Source organism: Calonectris borealis, chromosome 35 (assembly GCF_964195595.1).
Source record: "Calonectris borealis chromosome 35, bCalBor7.hap1.2, whole genome shotgun sequence".
In the NCBI taxonomy this organism is placed as follows: domain Eukaryota; kingdom Metazoa; phylum Chordata; class Aves; order Procellariiformes; family Procellariidae; genus Calonectris; species Calonectris borealis.
The window spans coordinates 897392-925057 of NC_134346.1; the positions used below are offsets into that span (position 1 = coordinate 897392).

Sequence of the window (27666 nt, forward strand, 5' to 3'; positions counted from 1 at the left end):
GGGACAATTTTGGACCAAAAGAGGATGCTGGAGACACCTGGGTCACCTCTGCTCATCCCTGCGTGGTTTTTTTTCCTGCAAAAAAAGCGCGGTTTCATATTTTTTGGCTTTTTTTTTTTTTTTTTCCAGCTATGGGCAGGACCTGGCAGCTCCCAGCCTGGCTGGCTCTCTTCTGTGGTGAGCAACAACCCAACCCCATTCCCCCCCCCCCCCCAAAAAAAAACCCTCTGATTTCCCAGGTTTGGATGTTATTTTAGGGCTTTCTACTGCAGGTGTCTGCAGCAAAAAGTCCTTATTCCCTGTTTTTCAAAAAATTTCCCCTTATTCCCTCATTTTCCCCTTATTCCCTCATTTTCCCCGTATTCCCTCATTTTCTCCTAGCAAAGAAGATTCTATTACCTCTTTGCCTTTTCAGCAAAAATCTCTCATCTGATTTCCGCCCCCCCACCCCACCCCAAGAAGTCCTTATCACCTCCTTTTCTTTTTTTTTGGCAAAAGGCCCTTATCACCTTTTTTTCAGGGAAAAAAAAAGCCTTTATTTCCTAATTTTTTTAAAGAAAAAAGCACTTGTTCCCTCTTTGTTTGAGGTTGTTGGTTTTTTTTTTTTCCGAGGTAAAAAAAATTTCTTATTTCCTGTTTGGGTTTTTTTCCTAGAAAAAAAAAGCCCTTATACCCCTAGGGCTTTCTTTTGGGGGGGGGGGGGAAGCCCTCATTGCTTCTCTTTTTTTCTTATTTTTAAGGAAAAAACCCTTTTATTTGTTTTTATTTTAAGAAAAAAACCCTTATTCCTTTTTTACCTGTTTTTTTTCCCCTCAGGAAAAAAGCCCTTATCTGGTTTGGCTTTTTTCCCAGGAAAAAAAAAGTCTTTATTCCCTGTTTCTTTCAGAAAAAAAGCCCTTACCACCTGTCTTCTTTTTTTTTTCTTACCAAAAAGTCATTATTAGCTGTTTTCTTTCACTGAAATGCCCCTATCACCAGCTCTTTTTCACCAAAAAGCCCTTATTATCGTCTCTTTTTCAGAAAAAAAAAGCCCTTATCACAATTTCCTTACAAGGAAAAGACCTTATCAACCTTTTTTGTAGGAAATAAATTCCTTTTTTTTTTTTTTCACCAACCCCCGCTATCACCTCTTTGTTTTCCAGCAAAAAAAACCCCTTATTAGCTACTCTTCTTTCAGAAAAAAACTCATTTATTTTTTCTGTCAGAAAAAAAAAAACCCTTATTACCTGTTTTTATTTCCAGCCAAATCTCATCATTCCCTGTTTTTCACCAAAGTGCCCTTATTCCCTGTTTTCTTTAAGGGGAAAAAAAAAAAAAAGCCCAAATTTCCTGGGTTTACCAAAAAAAAGCCCATATTGCCTATTTTTTTCTATTAAAAAACCCTTATCACCTGTTTTTTTCCCTTGTTTTTTTGTGGGTGAGGGTTTTTGTGGGGTTTTTTTTGTTTGTTTGTTTGCTTTTTAATCAAAGAGCTCTTACCATGTCTTTGGGTGGTTTTTTTTTCTAGCAGAAGCCCTAATTTCCTGGGTTTTTTCACCAAAAAGTCCATATTACCTGTTTGGTTTTGAGCATAAAAATCTTATTCCCAGGTTTGTCGGAGTTTTTTTAAGAAAAAAAACACTATTATTCCCTATGGTCTTGTTTTTTACAAAAAACAATACTTCTCACCTGTTCATGATACAAAATGCCATTATTCTCTGTTGTTTGGGGGTTTTTATTATATATATAAAAAAGTCCATATTATCTGTTTGATTTGTGGTGGGTTTTTTAATTTAAGAAGAAAAAAAAAAAGCTCTTTTTAACCTGTTTTGGGTTTTTTTTTTTCAGGAAAAAGCCCTTAATCCTTCATGTTTTTATAGCATTAAAAAGCCCATAATTCCTGCTTTTTTTGGTTTGTGGTATTTGGGGTTTTTTTTCCCCTGGGGGGGGGGAACCAAACCACTTTATTACCTGTTTTCTCAGAGAAAAAAAACAACCCTTATCACCTCTTCTATTTTCACAAAAAAAAAATCACCTGTTCCTCACCAAAACCCTCTTATCTGTTTTTTCCCTTTCAGAAAAAGCCCTTATCTGCATTTTTTAAGAAAAAACCCTTAATTTTTTTTTTTTTTTTTTAAGGAAACAGCCACAGACCTGGGTGTGTTTTTCCTTAAAAAAAAAAAAAACTTAGAAAAAGCCCTTATTACCTTTTTTTATTGGTTTTGTTTGGTTTTTTTAAAGAAAAACCCTTATTGCCTAGGAGTTTTTCTCCAAAAAGCCCTTAAAACCTGTTTTCTTTTCACCAAAAATCCCTCATTACTCATTTTTTTTCCCCAGAAAAAGCCCACATTCCCCATTTTTCCCCAGCAAAAGACTCTTATTTTTATTTTCCTCAGCAACAGAAGCCCTTACTACCTGTTTTTTAAGATTTTTTTACTGCAAGTTTCTGCAGTAAAAAAGATTTATTTCCAGTGGAGTTTTTTTAGGACTTTCTATTGCAATTTCTGCATCCAAAAAAACCTTTTCCACCCTTTTTTTGTTTTTCCCCCTAGACCTTTCTACTGCAGGTTTCTGCTGCAAAATGCCCTTATTTCCTGATTTTTTTGGGGGGGGCTTTTCTACTACAACTTCTGCAATAAACCCCCTTTATTATGTGCTTTAAAAAAACCAAACCCCACACTTTCTATTGCAATTTCTGCAGCAAAAAGTCTTTGTTCCCCATTTTCAGTTTTCAAGACTTTCTAACTATATCTTTCTGCAAGGAAAAAAAAAAAAAAACCACCCTTATTCCCCAGTTTCTAATTTTCAGAAACTTCTATTGCAATTTCTGCCGCAAAACTTATTTCTTTGGAACTTTCTACTGTGTGTTTCTGCTGCAAAAAAATGTTATTCCCTTATTTTTTTATTTTTTTTTCAGACCCTTTTATGGCAGGTTTTTTCAGCTCCAAACCCCTCATTCCTTGTTTTTTTGCAGAACTTCCTATTGCAAGTTTCTGCACCAAAAAAGCAGCCTTATTTTTTGATTTTTTTTTTTTTTTTTTTTGCAGAAATTACTATAATTTCTGCAGAAAACCAAAAAACTTTTTCCCTGCTTTTCCCAGGTCTTTCTACCGCAACTTTCCGTGGCAAGGAATTCTTCACCGTCTTCCTGCAGAACGACGAGGAAGGCGCCCGCGCCGACATCCAGCTCCTCTTCACAGCTTACTTCGACTCCACCATGGTGACGGTGACGACGCACGGTAGCACCTTCACCGACACCGTCACCCTTGGGAAAGACGAGACGGTTTCCATGCGCGTCCCCAGGAACATGGAGCTTGTCGGCAGCCGGCTTTCGGATAAAGCCGTCTTGATTCAATCCACCAAGGAGATCTCCGTGGTCTTTGTCAGTTCCAAAAGTTACACCGTGGGTGCCACCACTGTTTTGCCTGTAGATAAGTTGGGCAACAAATATTACGTGGTGACGCCAGACAGCACCAACAAAGAAGGCTTGAAGGAGTTTGTCGTGGCGGCCGGGAAGACTTCGACCACCGTTTCCATCAACATGAAGGGCAAGTTTTATTACAGAGGGAGGAATTACTCCCCTGGCTCCACCCTCCGCATCTTCTTGAACCCCTACCATAGCTTGCAACTGCAAAGCAGCCACGATTTGTCCGGCACCGAGATCACATCGGACAACGCTGTTGCCGTCTTCAGCGGACACAGCTGTGTGAAGGTGCGCACGGGCTGCGATTACGTGGTTGAGCAGCTTCTGCCTGTCGCCGCGTGGGGGAAAACCTACGTCGTCCCCCCCAACCCCTTGCAGAAGGACACCGACTTCGCCTACGTGGTGGCGGCCAAGGAAGCCTCCATCACCTACAACAGGGGTAATTCAGTTGCCGCCAAGAACGTTGCGGCTGGGGAGGTCCGGAAGTTTGAGATTAGCCAAAATTCACCTCTTTACGTGAGCGCTACAGCTGCAATTCAGGTGGTTTTCTTCTTCACCGGTTCCAAGAAGGGCTCACTTAGGCAAGACCCCTTCCTACTCAACATCCCACCCGTCTCCACCTACTGCACGTCCTACCGGGTCAACAGCCTGGATGGCTACGAGAACCACGTGGTCCTCATCGCCCGTAACACAGAAGCCAGCACCACCACCCTCAACCAGAAGATAGAGAGGAGCATGTCCTGGCAAGCAATTCCCGGCACAGACTTCTCCTGGGCCACCGTCACCATGAGGAAGCCGGCAGAAATCCAGACCGCTGAGCACCAGCAGACACCCTTTGGGCTCCTGGTCTTCGGCTTCCAGAATTACATCGGTTACGGTTTCGCTGGTCTTTGTGCCACGAGTAAGTAGGACCAACACATGGTTGCATCTTGCCAACGGCTGGGTCTTCTCCATGGTTGCCATCCATGGGTTTTTTTCCCTTTTTCTGCAGCTTCTGCTCCGCTTTCCTGCGAAGACCTGGACTGCAAGAACTGCGAGGTGGTGGACGGACAACCCACTTGCATCCAAGGAACCGTCTCGACCTGCTGGGCCACCGGCGATCCCCACTACCAAACCTTTGATGGGAAAACCTTCGATTTCATGGGAACGTGCACCTACACCTTGACCAAGACCTGTGAGCTGGATCCAACCCTGCCCGTCTTCAGCGTTGAGGCCAAAAATGAACACAGGGGCAACCTGAAAGTCTCCCACATCGGTGCCTTGACTGTCCGCGTCTATGACGTTACCATCGCTGTGGTCAGGTCCGAGAACGGGATCGTGAGGGTATGTAAGAAAAATAATTATCAAATCCAAAGCAATATTATGGTATTTCACTGGAATAATGTATTTAACGATGCTCTCAAAAGTCTTTTCCAACCTAAATGATTCTATGATTTGTTGTGCATGAGTCGGTGACGCTACTGCGTGGTCATCTCTTGCAGGAAGACACCTCAAAGCTCAGCAAACTCCGTTTTTTGCCCCATGTTTGATGTTATTTGTTTGGTTTTCATGGTTTGTTTTTTTTTTTCCTCCTCCAGGTGAACAACCATCGCTCCCGCCTCCCCATCTCCCTCGCCCAAGGGAAACTCCGGCTGCAGCAGAAGGGCAAGTCTGTGCTGATTAAAACCGACTTCAAGCTGAAGATCCTCTACGACTGGGATGACCACGTGGTGGTGAAGCTCCCCGGTATGTTCTCCGGCAAAGTGTGCGGAATGTGCGGCAACAGCAACGGCAACCCCCAGGATGATTCCCTCATGCCTGATGGCAACCTGGCGCAGGACACCGTGGAGCTGGGCCGGAGCTGGAAGGTGGCCAGTGAGAGCCATCGCTGCTGGGACAGCTGCAGCGGGGACTGTGGACGTTGCCAATGGGATGAGGCGGCGAAGTACAAGGGGGAGACGTCGTGCGGGTTGCTCACCCAACGGCTGGGGCCCTTCAAGAGCTGCCACGCCACCATCAACCCCAGCGTCTACCTGAAAAACTGCGTCCACGACCTCTGCGTGAACGATGGGCTCCACATCATGCTGTGCCGAGCCCTCAAAGCCTATGCGGACGACTGCCAGGAGGAGGGAATCACCGTTTCTGACTGGAGGACGCTGGCACGTTGTTGTGAGTAGCTCCTGGTTGACAGCAAATCCTCCCCCTGGGGGGTGGGCAGGGTGCTGCGACCTTAATTAAAGTGGGTGTAATTAAGGGGCGAAGGTACGGGAGTGGGCAGAAAAGGGAAACTGCATCAACAGGGCCGTTTGTTTCTCCGTAGCGCTCTTGCTCTCCCAAGCAAGGTGGGGCCAGGTCGTTTTGAATGAGGCTGCACAAAGTTGGGCCTGAAAGGGCTGTGGGTCCCGAGCATGCAGATTCCTCGAATCATAGAATAGTTTGGGTTGGAAGGGACCTCGAAAGATCATCTAGCCCAACCCCCCTGCCGTGGGCAGGGACATCTTCAACTAGATCAGGTTGCTCAGAGCCCCCTCCAACCTGACCTTGGACGTTGCCAGGGATGGGGCATCTACCACCTCTCTGGGCAACCTGTGCCGGGGTTTCACCACCCTCATTGTAAAAAATTTCTTCCTTCTATCTAGTCTAAATCTCCCCTCTTTTAGTTTAAAACCATTCCCCCTTGTCCTCTTGCAATAGGCCCTGCTAAAAATTTTGCACCACCTTTCTTAGAAGCCCCTTTTAAGTACTGAAAGGCCACAATAAGATCTCCCCGAAGCCTTCTCTTCTCCAGGCTGAACAACCCCAACTCTCTCAGCCTTTCTTCATAGGAGAGGCGTTCCATCCCCCTGATCATTTTTGTGCCTCTCCTCTGACCCGCTCCAACAGGTCCATGTCTTTCTTGTGCTGAGGGCTCCAGAGCTGGACGCAATACTCCAGGTGGGGTCTCACCAGAGCAGAGCAGAGGGGCAGAATCACCTCCCTCGACCTGCTGACCACGCTGCTTTTGATGCAGCCCAGGAGACGGTTGGCCTCGTGGGCTGGAAAAGGTTATTGCAGCAAGTCCAAGCAGAAAGTCCATGCAGAAAGTCTGTCTAGAAACTTCAGAATGTCCAAGTCCCAAAAGTCCAACCAGAAAGTCCATGAAGTCTGTACAGACTCCCAAAAGTCTCTGCTGAAAGTCCAGAAAATCCACTCAGAAGGTCCAGAAAGTCCTTTGAGACTCTGAAAAGTCTCTGCTGAAAGTTCAGGGAGTCCACGCAGGCTCCAGAAGCATGTCCATGCAGAAGGTCCAGGGAGTCCATGGAGACTCCCAAAAGTCCCAGTAGCTAGTCTAGAAAGTCCAAATCCCAAAAGCCGCAGTAGCTAGTCCAGAAAGTCCAAGTCCCAAAAGTCGATGCAGAAAATCCATTCAGAAGGTCCAGAAAGTCCTTTGAGACTCCAAAAAGTCTCTGCTGAAAGTCCAGGGAGTCCACGCAGGCTCCAGAAAGTCTGCGCGGAAAATCCAAGTCCCAAAATTCCATGCAGAAATTCTGTGGAGACTCCCAAAAGTCTCTGCTGCAAGTCCATTCAGAAAATCTGTGCAGAAGGTCCAAGAAATCTATGGAGAGTCCCAAAAGTCCAGGTAGATAGTTCAGGAAGTCCTGGACTTCAGAAAGTACATTCAGAAGATCCATGCAGAAGGTCTGGGAAGTCCCTGGAGACTCTAGAAAGTACTTGTAAAACTCCAGAAAGCCCACGCAGGTTTCCTTAACGCTCTGCTGCGCCTTCTTACGGCCAAGGAGCCTCATCCCCACCATGACCATGGTGTCCCATCCCTTTGACAGCTCTCTCCTGCCCGAAGAACAGCAATTACACCGCGTGCGGCACTGCCTGCCCCACCACCTGCAACGACGGTGCGATGCCCGCTGACTGCGACGCCTCGGCCTGCGTGGAGACCTGCGAGTGCCAGGAGGGCTTCGTGTTCGACGCCAACGAGTGCATCCCCCGGGATGAGTGCGGTTGCGTCTTCGAGGGTCGCCTCCATGGTCTCGGCGAGGAGTTTTGGGGTGATAACACCTGTACCAAACGCTGCGTCTGCGATGCGACATCCCGGAGGGCCGTGTGCCGATGGGCCAGCTGCCGTGCCGAGGAAGAATGCCGGGTGGAGGAAGGCATCCAGGATTGCTATCCCAAGAACTATGGGATCTGCACGGCGGTCGGTGCCACCCACTACGAGAGCTTTGACGGCAGGAAATTCATCTTCCAGGGCACGTGCATGTACCAGTTCGCTGGGTTGTGCAAGAAGAGCCAAGATCTGGTGGACTTCCAGGTGCTGGTGCAGAATGGCCACCAGGACGACGAACCTCCCTCCTCCATCACTCTCGTGACAGTCAAAGTCTACGACAAAAACATTGTGATCAGCCAGGAACACCCTGGCAAAATCACGGTGAGTTTAGCAAATGTTTTTTTTATCCAATCTCCACATTCTTCACTTTCTGCTCCTCACCCCAACCTCCTTGTCCCATTTCTTCTCTTCCACCCTCACTCCTCTATCTTTTTTTTTCCTGTATTGGGTAACCCTGAATATTTTTATCCAACACCACTGCTGAGATTCAGAGCTACCAGGTTTCTTTGCCCCACGTTAATCAAGAGGAGATTTAATTGCCTAAATGTAAGGATCTCCACCTGAAGCGGGAGATTGGTGTGTGATAGAAGCCGTGGAGCCTCAAGCACTCAAAGCTGGTGGGCATCTGTATTTGGGGCAGATGATTAAATCTGAAGAGTCTTCATCTACATAATTTGGGTGCTTTGGCTGGAGCCCAAATTGCAGGTGGGTGTGAAAATACCAAATGGATACCAAATTTTTCTTTTTTTTTTTTTTTTTTTTTTTGCTTTTGTCCCCAGATCAATGACCAGTTGGTCAACCTACCATATCGCCACGGAGATAGGAAGATCTCCATCTACAAAGGTGGGCAGGAAGTGGTGGTAGAGACCGACTTCGGCCTCACTGTCACCTACGACTGGCAAAGCCAAATCACCGTGTCGGCGCCCAGGGCTTACGCAAACGCCCTGTGTGGCCTTTGCGGGAACTACAACGGGAACACGGACGATGAGATGATGATGAAGAACGGCCAAGTGACATCAAACCCAGACACCTTCGGGCACAGCTGGAAGGTGACCGACATCCCAGGTTGCGTGGAGGAGTCGAAGGTGGAATGTCCTACCATCGCAGCGGCTCTGCGGCACCAGAAGTTCTCAAAAATGGGTTGCGGAATCATCCAGCAAGTGGATGGCCCCTTCATAGCTTGCCATGCTCACGTGGACGCCGTCAAATACTTCCAAAACTGCGTGCATGATTTTTGCCTCTTCCCAGACCAGGAAAGTGTGATGTGCCTGATCATCGCCCGCTACGCTGCTGCCTGCCAGGACGCTGGGGTGACCATCAGGAAATGGAGGACGGACGATTTCTGCAGTAAGTTGGGTTAATCGGAAGGGGTTTTTTTTTTTTGCTTCACGAGGGATCGTGAACATCCCAGGGAACCCCAATCCTGGGCCAAACCCATGTGGGGACAAACCAGAGGTGGGAATCATCTCATTTAGCGGTGCTTTATCCCACCGAAAGTCTAGGTTGGTCCCATCGTCTCTGTTTACAGCCAATGCCCAGAAACAAACCCTTCCAGGGAACGAGATGTCTCATCCGGTCGAATAATTTAGCCCCAATAAGCACCAATTCCTTTGCATTGGCTAAAACAGGAGTGAGGGCTAATTGCCTGGCTCGCTTGGAGGTCAAAACACATCAGATGCCCCCAAAATGTCTACATTAAGGGAGAGGGACCTGTCCTGGAAGCTGATTGGGGACCAACAGGGGAGCGATTCCGTTGCTTGAGGGAAGGTCCTCGTCTCCTCCACGACTATGGGAAAAACCGGGTGATTCAGGGGCCTAAACCCCCCACCTCAGAAGGGTTGAAACGTCCCTTATGGACACCTCTTCCCTCATCATGTCCACTCTGAACAAGAGATCAGACTTAGCCCTGAAGCAATTGGGTAAAAAAAAACCCTACATCTGGTGAACGTCATCACCAGGCACAACTGCGTCCCTAATTGCAGGAAAATTGCAGGGTCCAGCCTGTAATTTCCTCGCTTCTAACGAATCTCCTTTGTCTCGTGGCAGGTATTTCGTGTCCTGCAAACAGCCACTACGAGATCTGCTCCCAGGACTGCAGCCAGACCTGCAGCAGCATCTACACCCCGGTGAAATGCTTGGAGCGGTGCAGGGAGGGCTGCGTGTGCGACGAAGGTTTCGTGCTTAGCGGCGACGAGTGCGTTCCCATGTCCCAGTGCGGATGCCTCCACCAGGGCTTCTACTACAAGGCGGAGGAGACCTTCTTCCCCACCAAGCAGGAGAAATGTCAGTGCCAGGCTGGCGGTACCGTGGTCTGCCAAAAAATTTCTTGCCCAGGAGGCAGCGAAGGCAAAGTCATCGATGGCGTCTTCCAATGCCCACCTGCCTCACCCGGGGCCTGCGTGGCCACTGGGGACCGTACCTATATCTCCTTCGATGGGATGGCTTTCAACATCTCGGGCACCTGCTCCTACATCCTCACGGAGACCTGTGCCGGTGACAACGTCAAACCGTTCGTTGTAAAAATCAAGAAGGACGCCCGGCAGAAGAGGAAGGTCTCTGGCATCCAAGCATTGTCCGTTGAAGTCTACGGCCTCACGTTGACTTTGACGCGAGGCAAGAGGGGAACTGTCACGGTAAGGCGGTACTTCGTGGTCCACCTCTTTCTGGCCAACCAAGTCTATGGGCTCATGTTGACTTTGCCATGAGGCAAGAGGGAAAAAGTTGTGGTAGGTCCATGCTTTGATGGTCCACCTCTTTTAGGATGCAAATGTGCTGGTGTCAAAGTCTATGGGCTCATGTTGACCTCGACACAAGGTGAGAGGGGAACCATCGCAGGAAGTCTGTGCTTTGTGGTCCTTCTCTTTTTCGAGTGCCAACGTCTACAGGTTCATGTCGACCTTGGTGTGAGGCAACAAGGGACCTGTCATGGTCCTTGAAGCAGAGCTGTACCTCTTTTTGGCTGCAAGCGTGTTGGTGTCAAAGTCTACAGGCTCACGTTGACTCTGGCATGAAGCAAGAGCTGCGTGGCCACAGCAAGGCCATGTTTTGTGGTCCACCTCTTTTCTGGTGTGAACACGGGAGCCCAAAAATCATTTTTCCTTGATGGAGGGAAGACTTCGCCCCTATCTCGAAGACAAAGCCGTGCTCATCCCCACTTTGCCTTCCAGTTTCAAAGTGGGAGCCATAAATTCATTTAAAAGTTGGTTGGAGGGTGTTTCCCGCAAGGTTTTTTGTTCCTACCTCCATAGCCTTCTCCTGGTAGCGTCCTTGAGGCTCACTGGAGGATTTCTCTCTCCCTGTCCTAGGTGGACTCCATATCCCACCACCTCCCGGCCATCCTGAGCAATGGACGGGTCCAGGTGCTCCAACACGGGATGGGCGTCCTACTTCAGACTGACTTCGGCCTTGTCATACGCTATGACCTCCTCTACCACGTGATGGTCACAGTCCCGCAGAGCTACCAGGGCCACCTCTGTGGGCTCTGTGGCAACTACAACGGGCAACGCAACGATGATTTCCTCCTCCCCAATGGCCAACAGGCCCCCAACGCGGTGGTCTTTGGCCCTGCTTGGAAAACACCTGATGCGTCCTGCAACGATGACTGTCCCGAGGATGACTGCCCTGTCTGCACGGAGGAGAAGGCGGCGGTCCTGCAGAAACCCAACTACTGCGGCATCCTCACGGTCCCAAAAGGCCCCTTTGACTCCTGCCACCACCTCATCAACCCAGCCCTGTATTTCCAAACCTGCCTCCACGACCTTTGCCTCGCTGAGGGGGACACCCGCGTCCTCTGCCAGAGCATCCAGAGCTACGCCACAGCTTGCCAAGACGCCGGTGTCGTCATCGAGGCTTGGAGAAGACCATCCTTCTGCCGTAAGCGGGGGTCACGGGTGGGAAACGCCTTCCACGCCGTGAAGTCACATCTCGTTGGGATTAATTGAAATAATAGGCAGGGCTTTACAATTTATTTCTAAGGGACGTTGGGGCCAGGTGTCGGCGCTGCCCACCCTCGATGCACGGGGTGCTGTTGGGTTGGGAGCCCAGGGTGGGGAGGATGATGACGGCATGAAAATAATTGCACCTGGGAAAAGCCAACGCGAGGGGTTGCATTTTCAGCGGCGTTGGGGATACGTGAGAAAAGCCAACGCAAGCGTCACCCGGGTGTGTTTTCACCCATGTTTTGGGCAAGCAGGAGAAACCAACGCAAGTGCCGCCGAGGTGGATTTTCATTGGCATTTTGGACAAGTGGGAAGAACCAACGGAAGCACCAACCAGGTGCATTTTCGTTGGTATCGGGGCGCCAATGCAAAAAGCCAACGGCGTGAACTTTCACTGATGCTGGGGGCAGATGGGAAAAGCCCGACACCAAGAAAAATTCACCTGCTTGGGCTTGTGTTGGTTTTTCCCACTTATCTCCAACACCAAGCGCCAACGGGTTGCGTTTTCATCAGCGTTCAGGTTCTGCCATCTCCCTGAGGGGCAACCCTGGGCTGGCACCGCTTTTCTACTCGATGTTGGGTCTTGGAATTATCACCTTTTTCCTTCCAGCCCTCAGCTGCCCGGCCAACAGCAGCTACTCCCTCTGCACCAACCTCTGCGCCAACAGCTGCACAGGGCTCGTAGATGCCTCCAAATGTCCCAAAACCTGTCTCGAAGGCTGCCGCTGCGACACAGGGTACATCTTTGACGGGCAAGGCTGCGTTCCCAAGGACAAATGTGGATGCTTTGTGGATGGGAGATATTACAAGGTAGGAATCTCCTGAGTTTTGGGGGGGATTGGGGTGGTTTTTTTAACATTTTCCGCCTGTCTGCGTTGCAGCACGTCGCTCCAAAGGCGACGTGTGCACGGCCCAAAGCACCTTGCGGGGAAAAAAAAAAAACCAACCCTTAAAATCTTCCATCTGCCGAGCGATTCTGTGGTTTCCTATGAAGAAAATTGGGGCGTTTCCATCTCTTTTATCGCTTGGCATAAAGGTGCTAGCACAGATGTGGATGCCCAGATGTAGCTACACTTTCTATAGCTGAAGGTACTAAATAATAACATATTTTTCCTTCAGAGGAGGTAGAAGAGGGCAAAGGGAGGGGGTTTATTTCTGCATTTTTTTTTAATTTCAACAAAAGCGATAAATTCTTCAACATTTTTGCATTTTGCAAAGCTGCTTATTCTCTCCCGTAGACCTCAATATACGACGTCTTTCTCCTTCTACGTATTTTTATGCATTTATGCGTAACACAGTTTGCTCTTCTCATTGCAACCTCTCGCCCTGCAGCCCCACGAGTCGGTCTTGAAGGATAAGTGCCAGCAGCGTTGCACTTGTGTCCCCGGCAAGGACTTGACTTGCAGCAGCCACAGCTGCACCGATGACGAAACCTGCGAAATCCGGGATGGGGTCTTGGGTTGCATCAACCAAAGTAAGGAAAAATGGGGTTGCTTGAGTGGGGGGGGGGGAAAAAAGGGATCTCGGCGCCAGAGCAGATCCTCTGGATGTTTCATTTAGAGGTGTGGGCTGAGGTGGAAACCCTACAGCAAGGTGAGATGGAGGCCACAGATCCCATCTCCAACCCTAAGAGGGTCAGGGATGTGGTGGGAGGATTTTGGAGGAGCTTCAGAAAAGCCATCCCTTGGCTTTGCATCCACTCAGATGTCCTATTTTAACCGTGGCGGCACCTTCTTGAAGGACGGCTGCAATCTTGGGTAACGATGAACCCAATCTTGACACTTTTCCAAGCGATGGCAGGGGGAAAGACAGCTGAAAAGGGGAAATTTGGGTTTGGCGAGGGATTGTTGTGCTCTGATTTCCATCTTGGAGCTGCCAATCTCCTGCCAAAGCCCAAGGGGGAGCAGAGGAGACTTGGTGGGACCACAACACTGGTGAAGATGCTTGGTTTGCATGGTGATATGGGATGTGCCCTTCACCAGGACTTCTCTCGTCGTTTCTCCCATGGTTTCTTCTCCTTCCAGACCCCTGCAAAGCCCTTCGGTGCCGGCCCAAGGAGAGGTGCAAGTTGAAGGATGGCCAAGCCAAGTGTGTCCCGTCCCTGGTTGCCACCTGCTGGGGTTGGGGGGACCCCCACTACCACACCTTCGACGGGCTCGATTTTGACTTCCAAGGCACCTGCACCTACACCATGGCCGAATCCTGCGGGAACGACACCAGATTGGTACCCTTCAAGGTGGAGGGCAAGAACGACATCCGTGGCGGGGTGAAATCCGTCTCCTACGTGAGCTTGACCAACATCAAAGTCTACGGTCAACACGTCTCCATCCACCGGAAGGAAGTGGGCAAAGTCAGGGTGAGTTGGCCTAAAACGGAGAGGAAATTGGCCTTTCCCCATCTCTTTTTTTCATCCATCTCTTCCCCACCTCCTTTTTCATCCGTCTCCTCCACCACGTTCAACACCCCTTCCTGCTTCATCAGGGCCACCGTTATTTTTGGCTAAATCAATCAAACTGGAATGTGGATTTTTGAAACGTTGGGATATGCCGGGAATACGCTGCTTTGCATGGGGCAACCTCAGGTTGTTTTCTGGCTCTTGGGGAAACCAAAACCACCAAAGACACCTGCAGTAGGTCTCCAAGAAACCTCAAAACGGGTGGGACACCCCCCAGGGAGGTTTGCGGCGGCAGCCGGCGCATGTGAGTTGGGTGAGGTGAAAGCAAAGCCCGACGAAGGCGGCGATGTGGTGAAACTGGGAGAGGTTTTGATGCACGGAGCATCTCGGCAGCCCCTGATGAGGGTTGGCTCCAAGTTTGGATCTTGCCAGGCGGGCACGGAGCTCGCGGTGGGTGGTTGCACGCTGTAATGGTGTTTGCATCGCTGCAGCAGTGGTCGCATGCTGCAGCGGGTGATTGAATGTCGCAGCAGCAACTGCAGACTGCAGCGGGTGACTGCATGCTCTAGTAGTGCTGCAACACTGATTGCACACCCCGGTGAACGGTTGCACGTTGCAGTGGGTGATTGCATTGCCGCAGGATCACCACAGCAGTGATTGCACATCAAGCAGTGGTTCCATGGCCTCAGCCTTGCTGCAGCGCGTGGTTGGACGCCGCAGAGGACAATTGCACGCTATAGCATTGCTGCAGCGGGTGGTTACACACTGCGGTATCACTGCAGCGGGGCGTCGCATGCCACAGCACGTGGTTGCATGCCATAACGGTGGTCGCCTGTTGCAGCAACATCCCAGCGGTAATTGCATGATGCAGTGGGCAGCTGCAGAGACGTTGCATGCCGCTGCAAGGCGATTGCACTGCGCCGTGAGCACTTGCACGCCGCTGCAAAGCGATTGTATGCCGCTGCATCACCGCAGCAAGGCGACTGCATGCTGCAGCACCCCAGTAGCAATTGCCCACTGCAGTGGGCAATCACGTGCCACAGCAAGGTGATCGCACACTGCAGCGAGCAACGGCTGCAGAAGCGATTTCGTGCCGCAGTGGGGCAATTGCACTGACGTGGGCTTGGGGCGTGCAACCGCAGCATGCATGTGCATCGTGCTGACATCTGGTGCTCCCCACCTGCAGGTGAACGGGATGGTGACGCTGCTCCCAGCGAGCCTGGAGGATGGCAAGGTGCAGGTCTTCCAGAGCGGGCTCAGCGCCGTGCTGGAGACAGATTTCGGGCTCCGGGTAACGTACGACTGGAACTGGCATCTGCTCATCGACCTCCCCAGCAGCTACTACAAACACACCTGCGGCCTCTGCGGCAACTTCAACCTCAAGCCCGAGGACGACGTCCCCCAAAGCGGCAGCGACCTCGCCGCCGTGGTGGCCTGGGCCAAAGGTTGGAAAGTCCCCGACGACGATGATCCATTTTGCTGGGATTATTGCGAAGGCACCTGCCCGGTGTGCGAGGAGGAGAAAAGGGAGCTGTATGGGGGTAACCAGTATTGCGGTCTCATCAAAAAAAGCTTCCAGGGACCCTTCAAGGCTTGCCACGATGTCGTCAAGCCCCGGGATTTCTATCGCAACTGCCTCTACGACGTGTGCATGAGCGACGGGGCGAAGAAAATCCTCTGCCAGGTGCTGGAGGCTTACACGTCCACCTGCAAGAAGAACGGGGCCGTCGTGCACGACTGGAGGACACCGTCAGGCTGCCGTAAGCAACGGGTTTCCTCCTCGGTCTATGTGGCGGGGTGGTTTTTGCAAAGAAGGGGAATATCTAGCGTGGGATGGTGCATGCAAAGCGCTCGGTGTTATTTGCACAAGGGAATGTCCAGCTCTGGGGCATTGCATGCAAAATAATCAGTGCATTTGCATAGGGTAATATCCAGCCCCGGGATGTTGCATGCAAAGCGCTCGGTGAATTTGCACGGTGCAAGATCCATCCCTGGGAGGTTGCGTGCAAAGCGCTCGGTGCATTTGCACGGTGCAAGATCCATCCCTGGGAGGTTGCGTGCAAAGCGCTCGGTGCGTTCGCACGCTGCAATATCCATCCCTGGGACATTGCATGCAAAGCGCTCGTCGCATGAACTCTTTGCAATACCCACGTGACGCTGCTGCATCCTCCCCCTCTAATTGCCCCATTTCCCCCCCTCAGCATTACCCTGCCCCGAAAACAGCCACTACGAAGCCTGTGGCAACGCCTGCCCGGCCACGTGCACCAATCGGGATGCACCCGCCGCTTGCACCCAGCCCTGCGTGGAGACCTGCGCCTGCAACGAGGGCTACGTCCTCAGCGGCGGCCAGTGCGTGGCGGTGGCCAGCTGCGGCTGCACCCATGAGGGTCGCTACTACCGTCCCGGTGAAGAGTTTTGGGCCGATGAGACCTGCCAATCTCGGTGCAGGTGTGACCCGGATTTGGGCATGGTGACATGCAAGGAAGCCGGTTGCAAGTTAGGCGAGAAGTGCGCCGTGGTGAAGGGCGTGCGGCGGTGCGTGGCCAAGAGCCGCTCCATCTGCGTGGCCGCCGGCGACCCCCATTACACCACCTTTGATGGGCGCCGCTATGATTTTATGGGCACCTGCGTCTACCAGTTGGCTGCCCTCTGCTCCGACGACCCCACCCTCGTCCCCTTCACCGTCACCGTGGAGAACAACAACCGGGGCAACCGCGTGGTCTCCTACACCAAGGAGGTCACACTGAAAGTCTACAACGTGACCCTCAGCTTCAGTCAGATGCACCCCCAGAAGCTCAAGGTAGGGGAGAATAAGGTGCTGGTTGAGTTGCAAGGTCATTGCATGGCATCTGGGTGGGCTGCAAGGTCCTTGTATGCTGTTGGGTTTGGTTGCAAGGTTGATGCATGGTGTCCTGCTAGGTTGCAAACCCATTGCAAGACATTCGGGTGGGTTGCAAGGTTGTTGCATGGTGGTTGGATGGGCTGTACAGTTGTTGCATGGCATTTGGGTGGGCTGCAAACTCATCACGTAGAGTTCGGGTGCGTTGCAAGCTTGTTGTGTGGTGTTCAGGTGGGCTGCAAGCTCATTGCATGATGCCTGGTTGGTTTGCAAGGTCACTGCTTGGCATCTGGTGGATTTCAAGGCCGTTGCATGGCATGCGGTTGAGTCACAATCTTGTCGCGGGGCGCCTTGGTGGGCTTCAAAGGCGTCGCGGGGCGCCTTGGTGGGCTTCAAAGGCGTCGCATGGTATCATGCAACCCGCATTGCCTTTCCAGGTCAACGGACTCCTGGTGGATCTGCCCTTCAACCACGGCGACAAGCTCCAGGTCTACCTCAGGGGCGTTCACGGCTTCATCAAGACTGACTTTGAGGTCATCGTCACCTTCGACTGGTACAGCTACGCCAGAGTCATCCTCCCCAACACCTACTCGGGGGCTGTCTGCGGCCTTTGCGGCAACGCCGACGGCGACCCCCAGGATGACTTCGCTTTGCCCAACGGGCAGCCGGCTACCGACGAAATCCAATTTGCCGACTCCTGGAAGGTGGCCGACGTTCCCGGTTGCTGGGCCGGTTGCACCGAGGGCTGCAAAGTTTGCACCGAAGCAGAGAAACGTGCCTACCGGGGCGACAAACACTGCGGGTTCCTGGTGAAGAAGCAAGGACCCTTCACCGCCTGCCACAGCGCCATCGACCCGGCTCCCTACTTTGACGATTGTCTCTTCGACACGTGCCTCTACGAGGGGCATCAGGAAGTGGTCTGCCACTCCATCAGGGCCTACGTCACCGCCTGCCAGAGCCAGGGCATCCGCATCAGGCAGTGGCGCACCGCCGCCTTCTGCAGTACGTGGGGCTCAGGGATCTCCTGGGGGTCGCATGCACAGAAGTGGTCGGTGTTTGCATGCACAGAAGTGGTTGGTGTTTGCATGCACAGAAGTGGTTGGTGTTTGCATGCACAGAAGTGGTTGGTGTTTGCATGCACAGAAGTGGTTGGTGTTTGCATGCACAGAAGTGGTTGGTGTTTGCATGCACAGAAGTGGTTGGTGTTTGCATGCACAGAAGTGGTTGGTGTTTGCATGCACAGAAGTGGTTGGTGTTTGCATGCACAGAAGTGGTTGGTGTTTGCATGCACAGAAGTGGTTGGTGTTTGCATGCACAGAAGTGGTTGGTGTTTGCATGCACAGAAGTGGTCGGTGTTTGCATGCACAGTGCTTTTTTTGCTTGCACTAAGGGTTTGGGGCTTGCATGCACGAGTGCTTTTTCATTTGCACAAAGGGCTTGGGGCTTGCATGCATGAAGGCTTTCTAGTTTGCACAGATGTGGTTGGGCTTGCATGCACGAAGAGTTTGGGGCTTGCAGACATGAAGGGCTTGCACGCACGAAGGTTTTCTAGTTTGCACCGAGGTTTTGCGACTTGCATGCACGAAGGTGGTTGGGCTTGCATGCACCAAGTCTGTCTGGTTTGCACCAAGGTTTTGGGGCTTGCATGCACGAATTGTTTGGGGCTTGTACGCGCAAAGGTTGTCTGGGTTGCATGAATCGTTTGGGGCTTGCATGCACAAAGGCTTTCTGGGTTGCACGAAGGGTTTAGGGCTTGCATGCATGAAGGTGGTTGGGCTTGCAAGCACGAAGGCTTTCTGGTTTGCACAGAGGGTTTGGGGCTTGCATGCATGAACTGTTTGGGGCTTGCATGCACGGAAGCTTTTTGGTTTGCATGGGGGGGGGTAGGACTTGCATGCATGAAGGCTCTCCAGTTTGCACGGAGGGTTTGGGGCTTGCATGCCCGAATCGTTCGGGGCTCGTGTGCACTAATGCTGTCCAGTTTGCACAAAAGGTTTGGGGCTTGCATGCACCGAGGCTTTCTGGGTTGCACGGGAGATTTAGGGCTTGCATGCACAAAGGTTTTGGAGCTCTGCAAACACCACCCTTGCTGATTTTTTCCCCCCCTCGCAGGCCCCGTCTGCCCCCCGAACCAGCACTACGAGCTCTGTGGCCCAGCCTGCCCGGCCACGTGCCGTGGCCAAGCAGAAGCAGAGGAATGTGAGGAAGCCGCACCCTGCGCCGAAGGCTGCTTCTGCGACGATGGTTTCTTGCTGAGCGGCGACCGTTGCGTCCCCCTGGCCCAGTGCGGCTGCTTGCACGAGGGTCACTACTACAAGATGGGCGAGGAGTTTTTCGCCTGCCCTCGTTGCAGCGAGCGTTGCACTTGCAAAGAAGCCGGGGTGGTGGAGTGCCGGCCGGAGGGTTGCGCGGCAGGCGAGGTGTGCACGGTGCAGGACGGGGTGCGGGGCTGCTACCCCCAGGAGTGCGGGCGCTGTCAGGTGCTGGGTGCCGTTTCCTACAGCACCTTCGACGGGCGCCCGCTGCATTTTGCCGGCACCTGCACCTACACGCTGGCGGCGGTCGAGGCCACCGGCCCCGAGGACACGCTGGTGCCCTTCACAGTGGAGGTGGAGAAGGAGAGCGGCGAGGAGGGACCGTTCATCCGCCGGCTGCTGGTCGCTGTGCACGGAGTCACCGTTGGCATGGCCAGGGGCACCCAGTGGGAGGTGACGGTGAGTGGAGCTGCTTTGGGGTGCAATAACCACTTTGGGGTGCAAAGCCCAGTGTGCAAACTCCTCTTTAGCTTGCAAATGCCATTTTGGGGTGCAGAGCAGGATGTGCAAACCCTGCTCTGGGGTGCAAACGCTGCTCTGGCGTGCAAAGCAGGCTGTGCAAGCCCCGCTTTGGGGTGCATACCTGATGTTGGGGTGCACAGCAGGAGGTGCAAGCCCTGCTTTGGGGTGCAAGCCCCGCTTTGGGGTGCATACCTGATGTTGGGGTGCACAGCAGGACATGCAAACCCCGCTATGGGGTGCGCAGCAGGATGTGCAATCCCCATTTCAGGGTGCAAGTGTGACTTTGGGGTGCAAAGCAGGCTGTGCAAGCCCCGCTTTGAGGTGCTAACCTGATGTTGGGGTGCACAGCAGGACGTGCAAACCCTGCTTTGGGAAGCAAACTCTGCATTGGAGTGCACAGCAGGACATGCAAGCCCTGCTTTGGGGTGCAAACCCTGCTTTGGGGTGCACAGCAGGCAGTGCATGCCCCATTTTGGGGTGCGAACCTGATATTGGGGTGCACAGCAGGATGTGCAAGCCCTGCTTCAGGGTGCAAGCCCTGCTTTGGGGTGCACAGCAGGACATGCAAATCCTGGTTTGGGGTGCAAACCCCCCTTTGGGGTGCACAGCTGGACATGCAAACCCCATTTCAGGGTGCAAGCGTGACTTTGGGGTGCACAGCAGGCAGTGCAAGCCCCACTTTGGGGTGCAAACCTGACCTTGGGGTGCGCAGCAGGACGTGCAAACCCTGTGTTGGGGTGCAAACCCTGCTTTGAGGTGCACAGCTGGCAGTGCATGCCCCACTTTGGAGTGCAAACCTGATGTTGGGGTGCACAGCAGGATGTGCAAGCCCTGCTTCGGGGTACAAGCCCTGCTTTGGGGTGCACAGCAGGACATGCAAACCCTGTTTTGGGGTGCAAACCCTGCTTTGGGGTGCACAGCAGGCAGTGCAAGCCCCACTTTGGGGTGCAAACCTGACGTTGGGGTGCGCAGCAGGACGTGCAAACCCTGTGTTGGGGTGCAAACCCTGCTTTGGGGTGCACAGCAGGCAGTGCATGCTCCACTTTGGGGTGCAAACCTGACATTGGGGTGCACAGCAGGATGTGCAAGCCCTGCTTCGGGGGTGCAAGCCCTGCTTTGGGGTGCACAGCAGGCAGTGCATGCCCCACTTTGGAGTGCAAACCTGATGTTGGGGTGCACAGCAGGATGTGCAAACCCTCTTTTGGGGTGCAAACCTGACATTGGGGTGCACAGCAGGACGTGCAAACCCTGTGTTGGGGTGCAAACCCTGCTTTGGGGTGCACAGCTGGCAGTGCATGCTCCACTTTGGGGTGCAAACCTGACATTGGGGTGCACAGCAGGACGTGCAAACCCTGTTTTGGGGTGCAAACCCTGCTTTGGGGTGCACAGCAGGCAGTGCATGCTCCACTTTGGGGTGCAAACCTGATGTTGGGGTGCACAGCAGGATGTGCAAGCCCTGCTTCGGGGTGCAAACCCTGCTTTGGGGTGCACAGCTGGACATGCAAACCCCATTTCAGGGTGCAAGCATGACTTTGGGGTGCACAACAGGCAGTGCATGCCCCACTTTGGGGTGCAAACCTGATGTTGGGGTGCACAGCAGGACGTGCAAACCCTGTGTTGGGGTGCAAACCCTGCTTTGGGGTGCACAGCAGGACGTACAAACCCTGTGTTGGGGTGCAAACCCTGCTTTGGGGTGCACAGCTGGCAGTGCATGCTCCACTTTGGGGTGCAAACCTGACATTGGGGTGCACAGCAGGACATGCAAACCCTGTTTTGGGGTGCAAACCCTGCTTTGGGGTGCACAGCAGGCAGTGCATGCCCCACTTTGGAGTGCAAACCTGATGTTGGGGTGCACAGCAGGATGTGCAAGCCCTGCTTCAGGGTACAAGCCCTGCTTTGGGGTGCACAGCAGGACATGCAAACCCTGTTTTGGGGTGCAAACCCTGCTTTGGAGTGCACAGCAGGACATGCAAATCCTGGTTTGGGGTGCAAACCCCCCTTTGGGGTGCACAGCTGGACATGCAAACCCCATTTCAGGGTGCAAGCGTGACTTCGGGGTGCACAGCAGGCAGTGCAAGCCCCACTTTGGGGTGCAAACCTGACATTGGGGTGCACAGCAGGATGTGCAAACCCTGTTTTGGGGTGCAAACCCTGCTTTGGGGTGCACAGCAGGCAGTGCATGCTCCACTTTGGGGTGCAAACCTGACGTTGGGGTGCACAGCAGGATGTGCAAACCCTGTTTTGGGGTGCAAACCCTGCTTTGGGGTGCACAGCAGGACATGCAAATCCTGTTTTGGGGTGCAAACCCTGCTTTGGGGTGCACAGCAGGCAGTGCAAGCCCCACTTTGGGGTGCAAACCTGACGTTGGGGTGCACAGCAGGACGTGCAAACCCTCTTTTGGGGTGCAAACCCCACTTTGGGGCTGCACACCCCCCACTCACCCCTCTGTCCTCTCCGCAGGTGGACGGCGAGCAGCACCTCCTGCCGCTGACGCTGGCCGCAGGGGCCGTGACGGTGTCCCAGGAGGGCACCCACCGGGTGCTGCAGGTGCAGGGCGCCCTCAAACTCCTCTACGACGGCAGCGCCTACGCGCTGCTCACCCTCCCCGCCTCCTACCGCCGCCGCACCGAGGGCCTCTGCGGCAACTTCAACGGCGACGCCAGCGATGACCTCACCACCCCCCAGGAGCTGGGGGCCGCTTGGGGCACCCTCACAACCACCTGCACCCATGGGTCCCCACCCCCCACCTGCCCCTCGGCCACCCCGGGGCCCTGCGGGGTGCTGACGGAGGCGACGGGACCCTTCGCCGGGTGCCACGGGGTGGTGGCACCCCAGGAGCACGTGGCTGGGTGCATGCAGGAGCAGTGCGGTCAGCCGGGCGCCGGAGCGTTGTGTCGCAGCTTGCAGGCCTACGCCGCTGCCTGCCAGGCCGCCGGCGGGCAGCTGCAGGAGTGGCGGGCAGCTGCCAAGTGCCGTGAGTCACCGGAGGATCGGGGGGGGGGGGGGGGTGGTTGCATGCAGCGGGTTTGCGTTTCTGCAAGGGAAAGTGGTTCCATGGGCGGGGGGGGGGGTGCATTTCTGCAAGGGAAAGTGGTTGCACGCAGTGGGTTTGCGTTTTCTGCAAGGGAAAGTGGTTGCATGAGGGGGGGTGCATTTCTGCAATGGAAAGTGGTTGCATGCGGGGGGGTGCATTTCTGCAAGGGAAAGTGGTTGCATGCAGCGGGTTTGCGTTTCTGCAAGGGAAAGTGGTTGCATACAGCGGGTTTGCGTTTCTGCAAGGGAAAGTGGTTCCGGGGGGGCGGGGGGGGGGGGGGGGTGTGTGCATTTCTGCAAGGGAAAATGGTTGCATGCAGCGGGTTTGTGTTTCTGCAAGGGAAAGTGGTTGCATGCGGGGGGTTGCATTTCTGCAATGGAAAGTGGTTGCATGCGGGGGGGTGCATTTCTGCAAGGGAAAGTGGTTGCACGCAGTGGGTTTGCGTTTCTGCAAGGGAAAGTGGTTGCATGGGGGGGGTTGCATTTCTGCAATGGAAAGTGGTTGCATGCGGGGGGGTGCATTTCTGCATGGGAGAGTGGTTGCATGCAGCAGGTTTGCGTTTCTGCAAGGGAAAGTGGTTGCATGCAGCGGGTTTGCGTTTCTGCAAGGGAAAGTGGTTGCATGCGGGGGGGTGCATTTCTGCAATGGAAAGTGGTTGCATGCGGGGGGGTGCATTTCTGCAAGGGAAAGTGGTTGCATGCAGCGGGTTTGCGTTTCTGCAAGGGAAAGTGGTTGCATGCAGCGGGTTTGCGTTTCTGCAAGGGAAAGTGGTTGCATGCAGCGGGTTTGCGTTTCTGCAAGGGAAAGTGGTTCCGGGGGTGGGGGGGCGGGGTGCATTTCTGCAAGGGAAAGTGGTTGCATGCAGGCGGGGTGCATTTCTACAAGGGAAAGTGGTTGCATGGGGGGGGGGTGCATTTCTGCAAGGGAAAGTGGTTGCATGCGGGGGGGTGCATTTCTGCAATGGAAAGTGGTTACATGCGGGGGGGTGCATTTCTGCAAGGGAAAGTGGTTGCATGCAGCGGGTTTGCGTTTCTGCAAGGGAAAGTGGTTCCGGGGGGGGGGGGTGTGTGTGCATTTCTGCAAGGGAAAATGGTTGCATGCAGCGGGTTTGCATTTCTGCAAGGGAAAGTGGTTGTATGCGGGGAGGTTGCATTTCTGCATGGGAGAGTGGTTGCATGGGGGGGGGGTGCATTTCAGCAAGGGAAAGTGGTTGCATGCAGCGGGTTTGCGTTTCTGCACGGGAAAGTGATTGTATGCAGGGGGGTTGCATTTCTGCACAGGAAAGTGGTTGCATGCGGGGGTTGCATTTCTGCACGGGAAAGTGGTTGCATGTGGGGGTTGCACTTCCGCAAGGGAAAGCGGTTGCATGCAGGGGGGTTGCATTTCTGTAAGGGAGGGAGCGATTGCCTGCAGCTGCTCTTGATTTGCAAAGGTTGCAAGAAGGAAAGCAGTTGCATGCAGTGGGTTTGAGTTTCTGCAAGGGCAAAGCAGTTGCATGCAGGGGCTTGCATTTCCACAAGGGAAAGCGGTTGCTTGCAGCAGGGTTGCATTTTTGCAAGAAAGTGGTTGTATGCAGCAGGCTTGTGTTTCTGCGGGGGGGGGGGAAGTGGTTGCATGCACCTGCTCTTTAGTTTTGCAAAAGTTGCAAGAAGGAAAGCAGTTGCATGCAGCGGTGGCTTTATTCTGCAAGGGGAAAGGAGTTGCACGCAGCGATTGGAACTTTCAGCAAGGGGGAAACAGCCGCACGCAGCGGTGCTTTACTTCTGCAACTTTTGGCAAGGCGGGGAGGCGGTTGCCCGCAAAATTTGGTTTTGCTTTGAATTTTTTTGCAAGGGGAAAGCCAGCTGCGCAAGTTTGGGGCGGGGGGGGGGGATTTTTTGCTGGGGGAAGTGGTTTGCGTGCAGCATCCGCCTTTGTGCAATATTTACTCTTGCAACGACTTCTGCAAAGTGCTTTTTTTTTTTTTTTTTAAATTCCTTGGAAAAGGAGCAAATAAACAGCAAATAGTGAAGTCATCGCTTTTCTTTCTGCTTTTCGCCCGCCAGCCCTCTCCTGCCCTCCCAACAGCCACTACGAACTCTGCACCCGCACTTGCGACCGCACCTGCGCCAGCCTCTCGGCCAGCACCCAGTGCACCAACAAGTGCTTCGAGGGCTGCCAGTGCGACGAGGGCTTCCTCTTCAACGGGGACGAGTGCGTCCCCATGGACTCCTGCGGGTGCCTGCACCGTGGCCGCTACTTTGAGGTGGGTGCTGCTGGGGAGGCTCGCGCCCTTGCGAGGGGAGCGTTGCAGCGTTGCACGCCCCACGGGCGCTCACGCCCTTGCGAGGGGAGCGTTGCAGCGTTGCACGCCCCACGGGCGCTCGCGCCCTTGCGAGGGGAGCGTTGCAGCGTTGCACGCCCCACGGGCGCTCGCGCCCTTGCGAGGGGAGCGTTGCACGCCCCACGGGCGCTCGCGCCCTTGCGAGGGGAGCGTTGCACCGTTGTATGTCCCCTGCACGTCTGCAGCTCTGCACGACACCAGAGGCACGCAGGCTTTTTGCCTTCTTGCAACCGTCGCAAGGGGAAACCGCTTGCACGCAGCCGTGCTTTTCTTTTGCAATCCTTGCGAGGGGAAAACCAGCCGCACGCAGCATTTCTCCGCGCATTTGCAATCCTTGCGAGGAGGACGCAGGTTGCACGCAGCGTTTCTTTACCTTCTGCACCTTTGCCAGGGGAAAACGAGTCGCATGCAGCATTTTTCTCCGTTTTTGCAATCTTTGCAAGGGGAAGCCCGTCGAACGCAGCGTTTTTATTGGCTGTCCCAACCCGCAGATCGCCGAGACCGTCCTCTCCCCCGACTGCAGCGAGACCTGCACGTGCCGGGCGGCAGGCAGCATGCAGTGCCGACCGGCCGGCTGCCCCTTCGGCCAATCTTGTGACCTCAAGGACGGTGTCCGGGACTGCGTGGAGCAACCGGGACGCTGCACCCTGGCCCCCGCCGCCCGCGTCATCTCCTTCGACGGAGCCACCGGCACCACCACGGCCACCGGCATCTACGTGGTGGCCGCCTTGTGTGAACCTCGTCAACCTACCTGGTTCCGGCTCTTGGCTGATGTTGGGGAGAACCAGGACCGGCCAGCCGTGGTGGCCCTTCACCTCTTCAGCCCCCAGGCCTTCCTCACCATCAAGAGGGACAAGAAGGTCTGGGTAGGTCGTCCCCACCCCGCTGCCACCCGAAAAGTCCCCCTGCCTTTAATTGTAACCAAAAGCCATGGTTTTCCCACCAATATATTGCAAGGTCCATCAGGTGTCACGCAAGGGAAACACCTACGTGGCCTGGCCTTCATCCCACCATCATCAAGAGTTGTCTACGCATTGACCCGCTCCTTCGTTTTCACCAAAACAGCCTTTTTTCCAGCAGTTTCATGCAAATGAGGCACCCATAGGTGTTGTCCTCCATCCCACCATCATCAAGAGATGTCCGTGCATCTGCTCAGCTCTTTATATTGACCAAAATTGCCTTTTTTTCAGTAATTTAATGTAAAGGAAGCACCCATGGGTGCCCTTCTTCACCCCAGACCCCTCTCCCAGCCCCATGGTCCTCCCACCCCAGTCCCCAAGCAGATCATGAGATCAACCCTCACTCCCCATCTCCATCCCACGTATCCTCATCCCACGTATCCCCCCCAGGGCACTTCATGCCATCTCTCCATACCTAAACTGGAGGGATTTCACCCCATTTTGGGCTCCACCACTACGGGAGAAGGTTGGTGGTGAAGAAATGACCTATTTCCTGGCTTTTTCACCCCAATTTGAATTTATTTCAATGTTGCGTTGCATGGAGCCATGCTCTCCTTGTTGGTGTCTTCTCCAGGTCAATGGGGTCCCAGCCACCCTCCCTGTGGAGATCTCCAGCACGTTGACCGTCACTGAGACCCGGGGCACCACCTGGATCACCCAAAAACCTGAATTCGTCATCGGCCTCAGCCCTGCCGGGGAGGTGACAATAACGGTGGCCCAGGACCTGAGCAAGCATCTCTGTGGGATCTGTGGTAACTACGACAGCAACGTGGCCAACGACTTCCAAGGGCCCGACGGGAAATTGGTGCGGGACATGGCGGCGGTGGCAAAGGCCTGGAGAGCACCCGACTTCACCGACGTGAGTATCCCCAGGAGGTGACAATGTGGGTCTTGCTTTGGGTGATATTTGTCATCTTTCATGTCCTAGCTCGGCCTTGATCGTGTCCCTGTGGACCTTGGTGCCACCACCGTGCAGAAATGTCCATCAGTTGGTCCCATCCCTTCATATTAACCAAAATTGCTTTTTTTCCCACCAATTTAACCCAAGCAGAGTGTTGTCTTCATCCCACCATCATCAAGAGCTCTTCAGCCCTCAGCCCATCCCTTCAGATTAACCAAAAATCACTTTTTTTCCACCAATTTCATGCAAGAGAAGCCCCCACAGGTGCCACCTTCATCCCAACATCACCGTGAGCTCTTCAGCCCACAGCCCATCCCTTCAGATTAACCAAAAATCACCTTTTTTCCACCAATTTCATGCAAGAGAAGCCCCCACAGGTGCCACCTTCATCCCAACATCATCGTGAGCTCTTCAGCCCTCAGCCCATCCCTTCAGATTAACCAAAAATCACCTTTTTTCCACCAATTTCATGCAAGAGAAGCCCCCACAAGTGCCATCCTTCATCTTAACCAAAATAGTCCTTTTTCCCCTCAAATCAGGCCCAAAATCGACTGCAAGGAACCGATGGCTTCATTGTTGGACCCCGTCATCACGTGCAGAGAAAGAGGGGGGGGGAAAAGCCCAAAAAGAGGAGAAAAAAACCAAAAAAAGGGGGGAAACCCCCCCCAAAAGTGGGGGATTAACCTCTTTTCTATTTTTTTTTTTTTTTTCCACCCAGTGATGCAGCAAAATGACATTTCCATGCCTGGAAATGGGACGACACGCCTCATCGCTGAGGTCATCGGGGCAAAAACGAAACATATATGGAAAAAGGGACAATTCCCCTTCCCCTCCCCCCCCCCAAAAAAAAAAATTGAGGTTTTTCTCCCCCCCCCAAAAAAAATGGGAGAAGCCGCAGCAATAAAATAACCACAATTAAGGGAAAAATATAAGAGCGTGGAAAGGTGTTCCTGAGTGGGTGGGGGGGGTTCTGGGGGGGGGGTCGGGGGGGGGTGGGGTGTTTCCCGGACGCCTGG

General features: G+C 53.5%; 1 protein-coding gene across 1 annotated transcript; it reads left to right on the forward strand.

Moving 5' to 3' along the window:
- The first annotated feature begins 638 nt into the window (after positions 1–638).
- On the forward strand, positions 639–27572 carry FCGBP (Fc gamma binding protein). Its single transcript, XM_075134988.1, has 19 exons — positions 639–4304; positions 4395–4726; positions 4936–5551; positions 7204–7805; positions 8264–8831; positions 9531–10117; positions 10790–11357; positions 12033–12232; positions 12755–12896; positions 13447–13778; positions 15004–15577; positions 16019–16617; positions 17094–17658; positions 18769–19370; positions 21894–22407; positions 24513–24712; positions 25282–25656; positions 26324–26608; positions 27369–27572. The coding sequence occupies exons 1-19, from the start codon at positions 3197–3199 to the stop codon at positions 27369–27371; spliced, it is 8772 nt and encodes a 2923-aa protein (XP_074991089.1). The 5' UTR covers positions 639–3196; the 3' UTR covers positions 27372–27572.
- Positions 27573–27666: the final 94 nt, after the last annotated feature.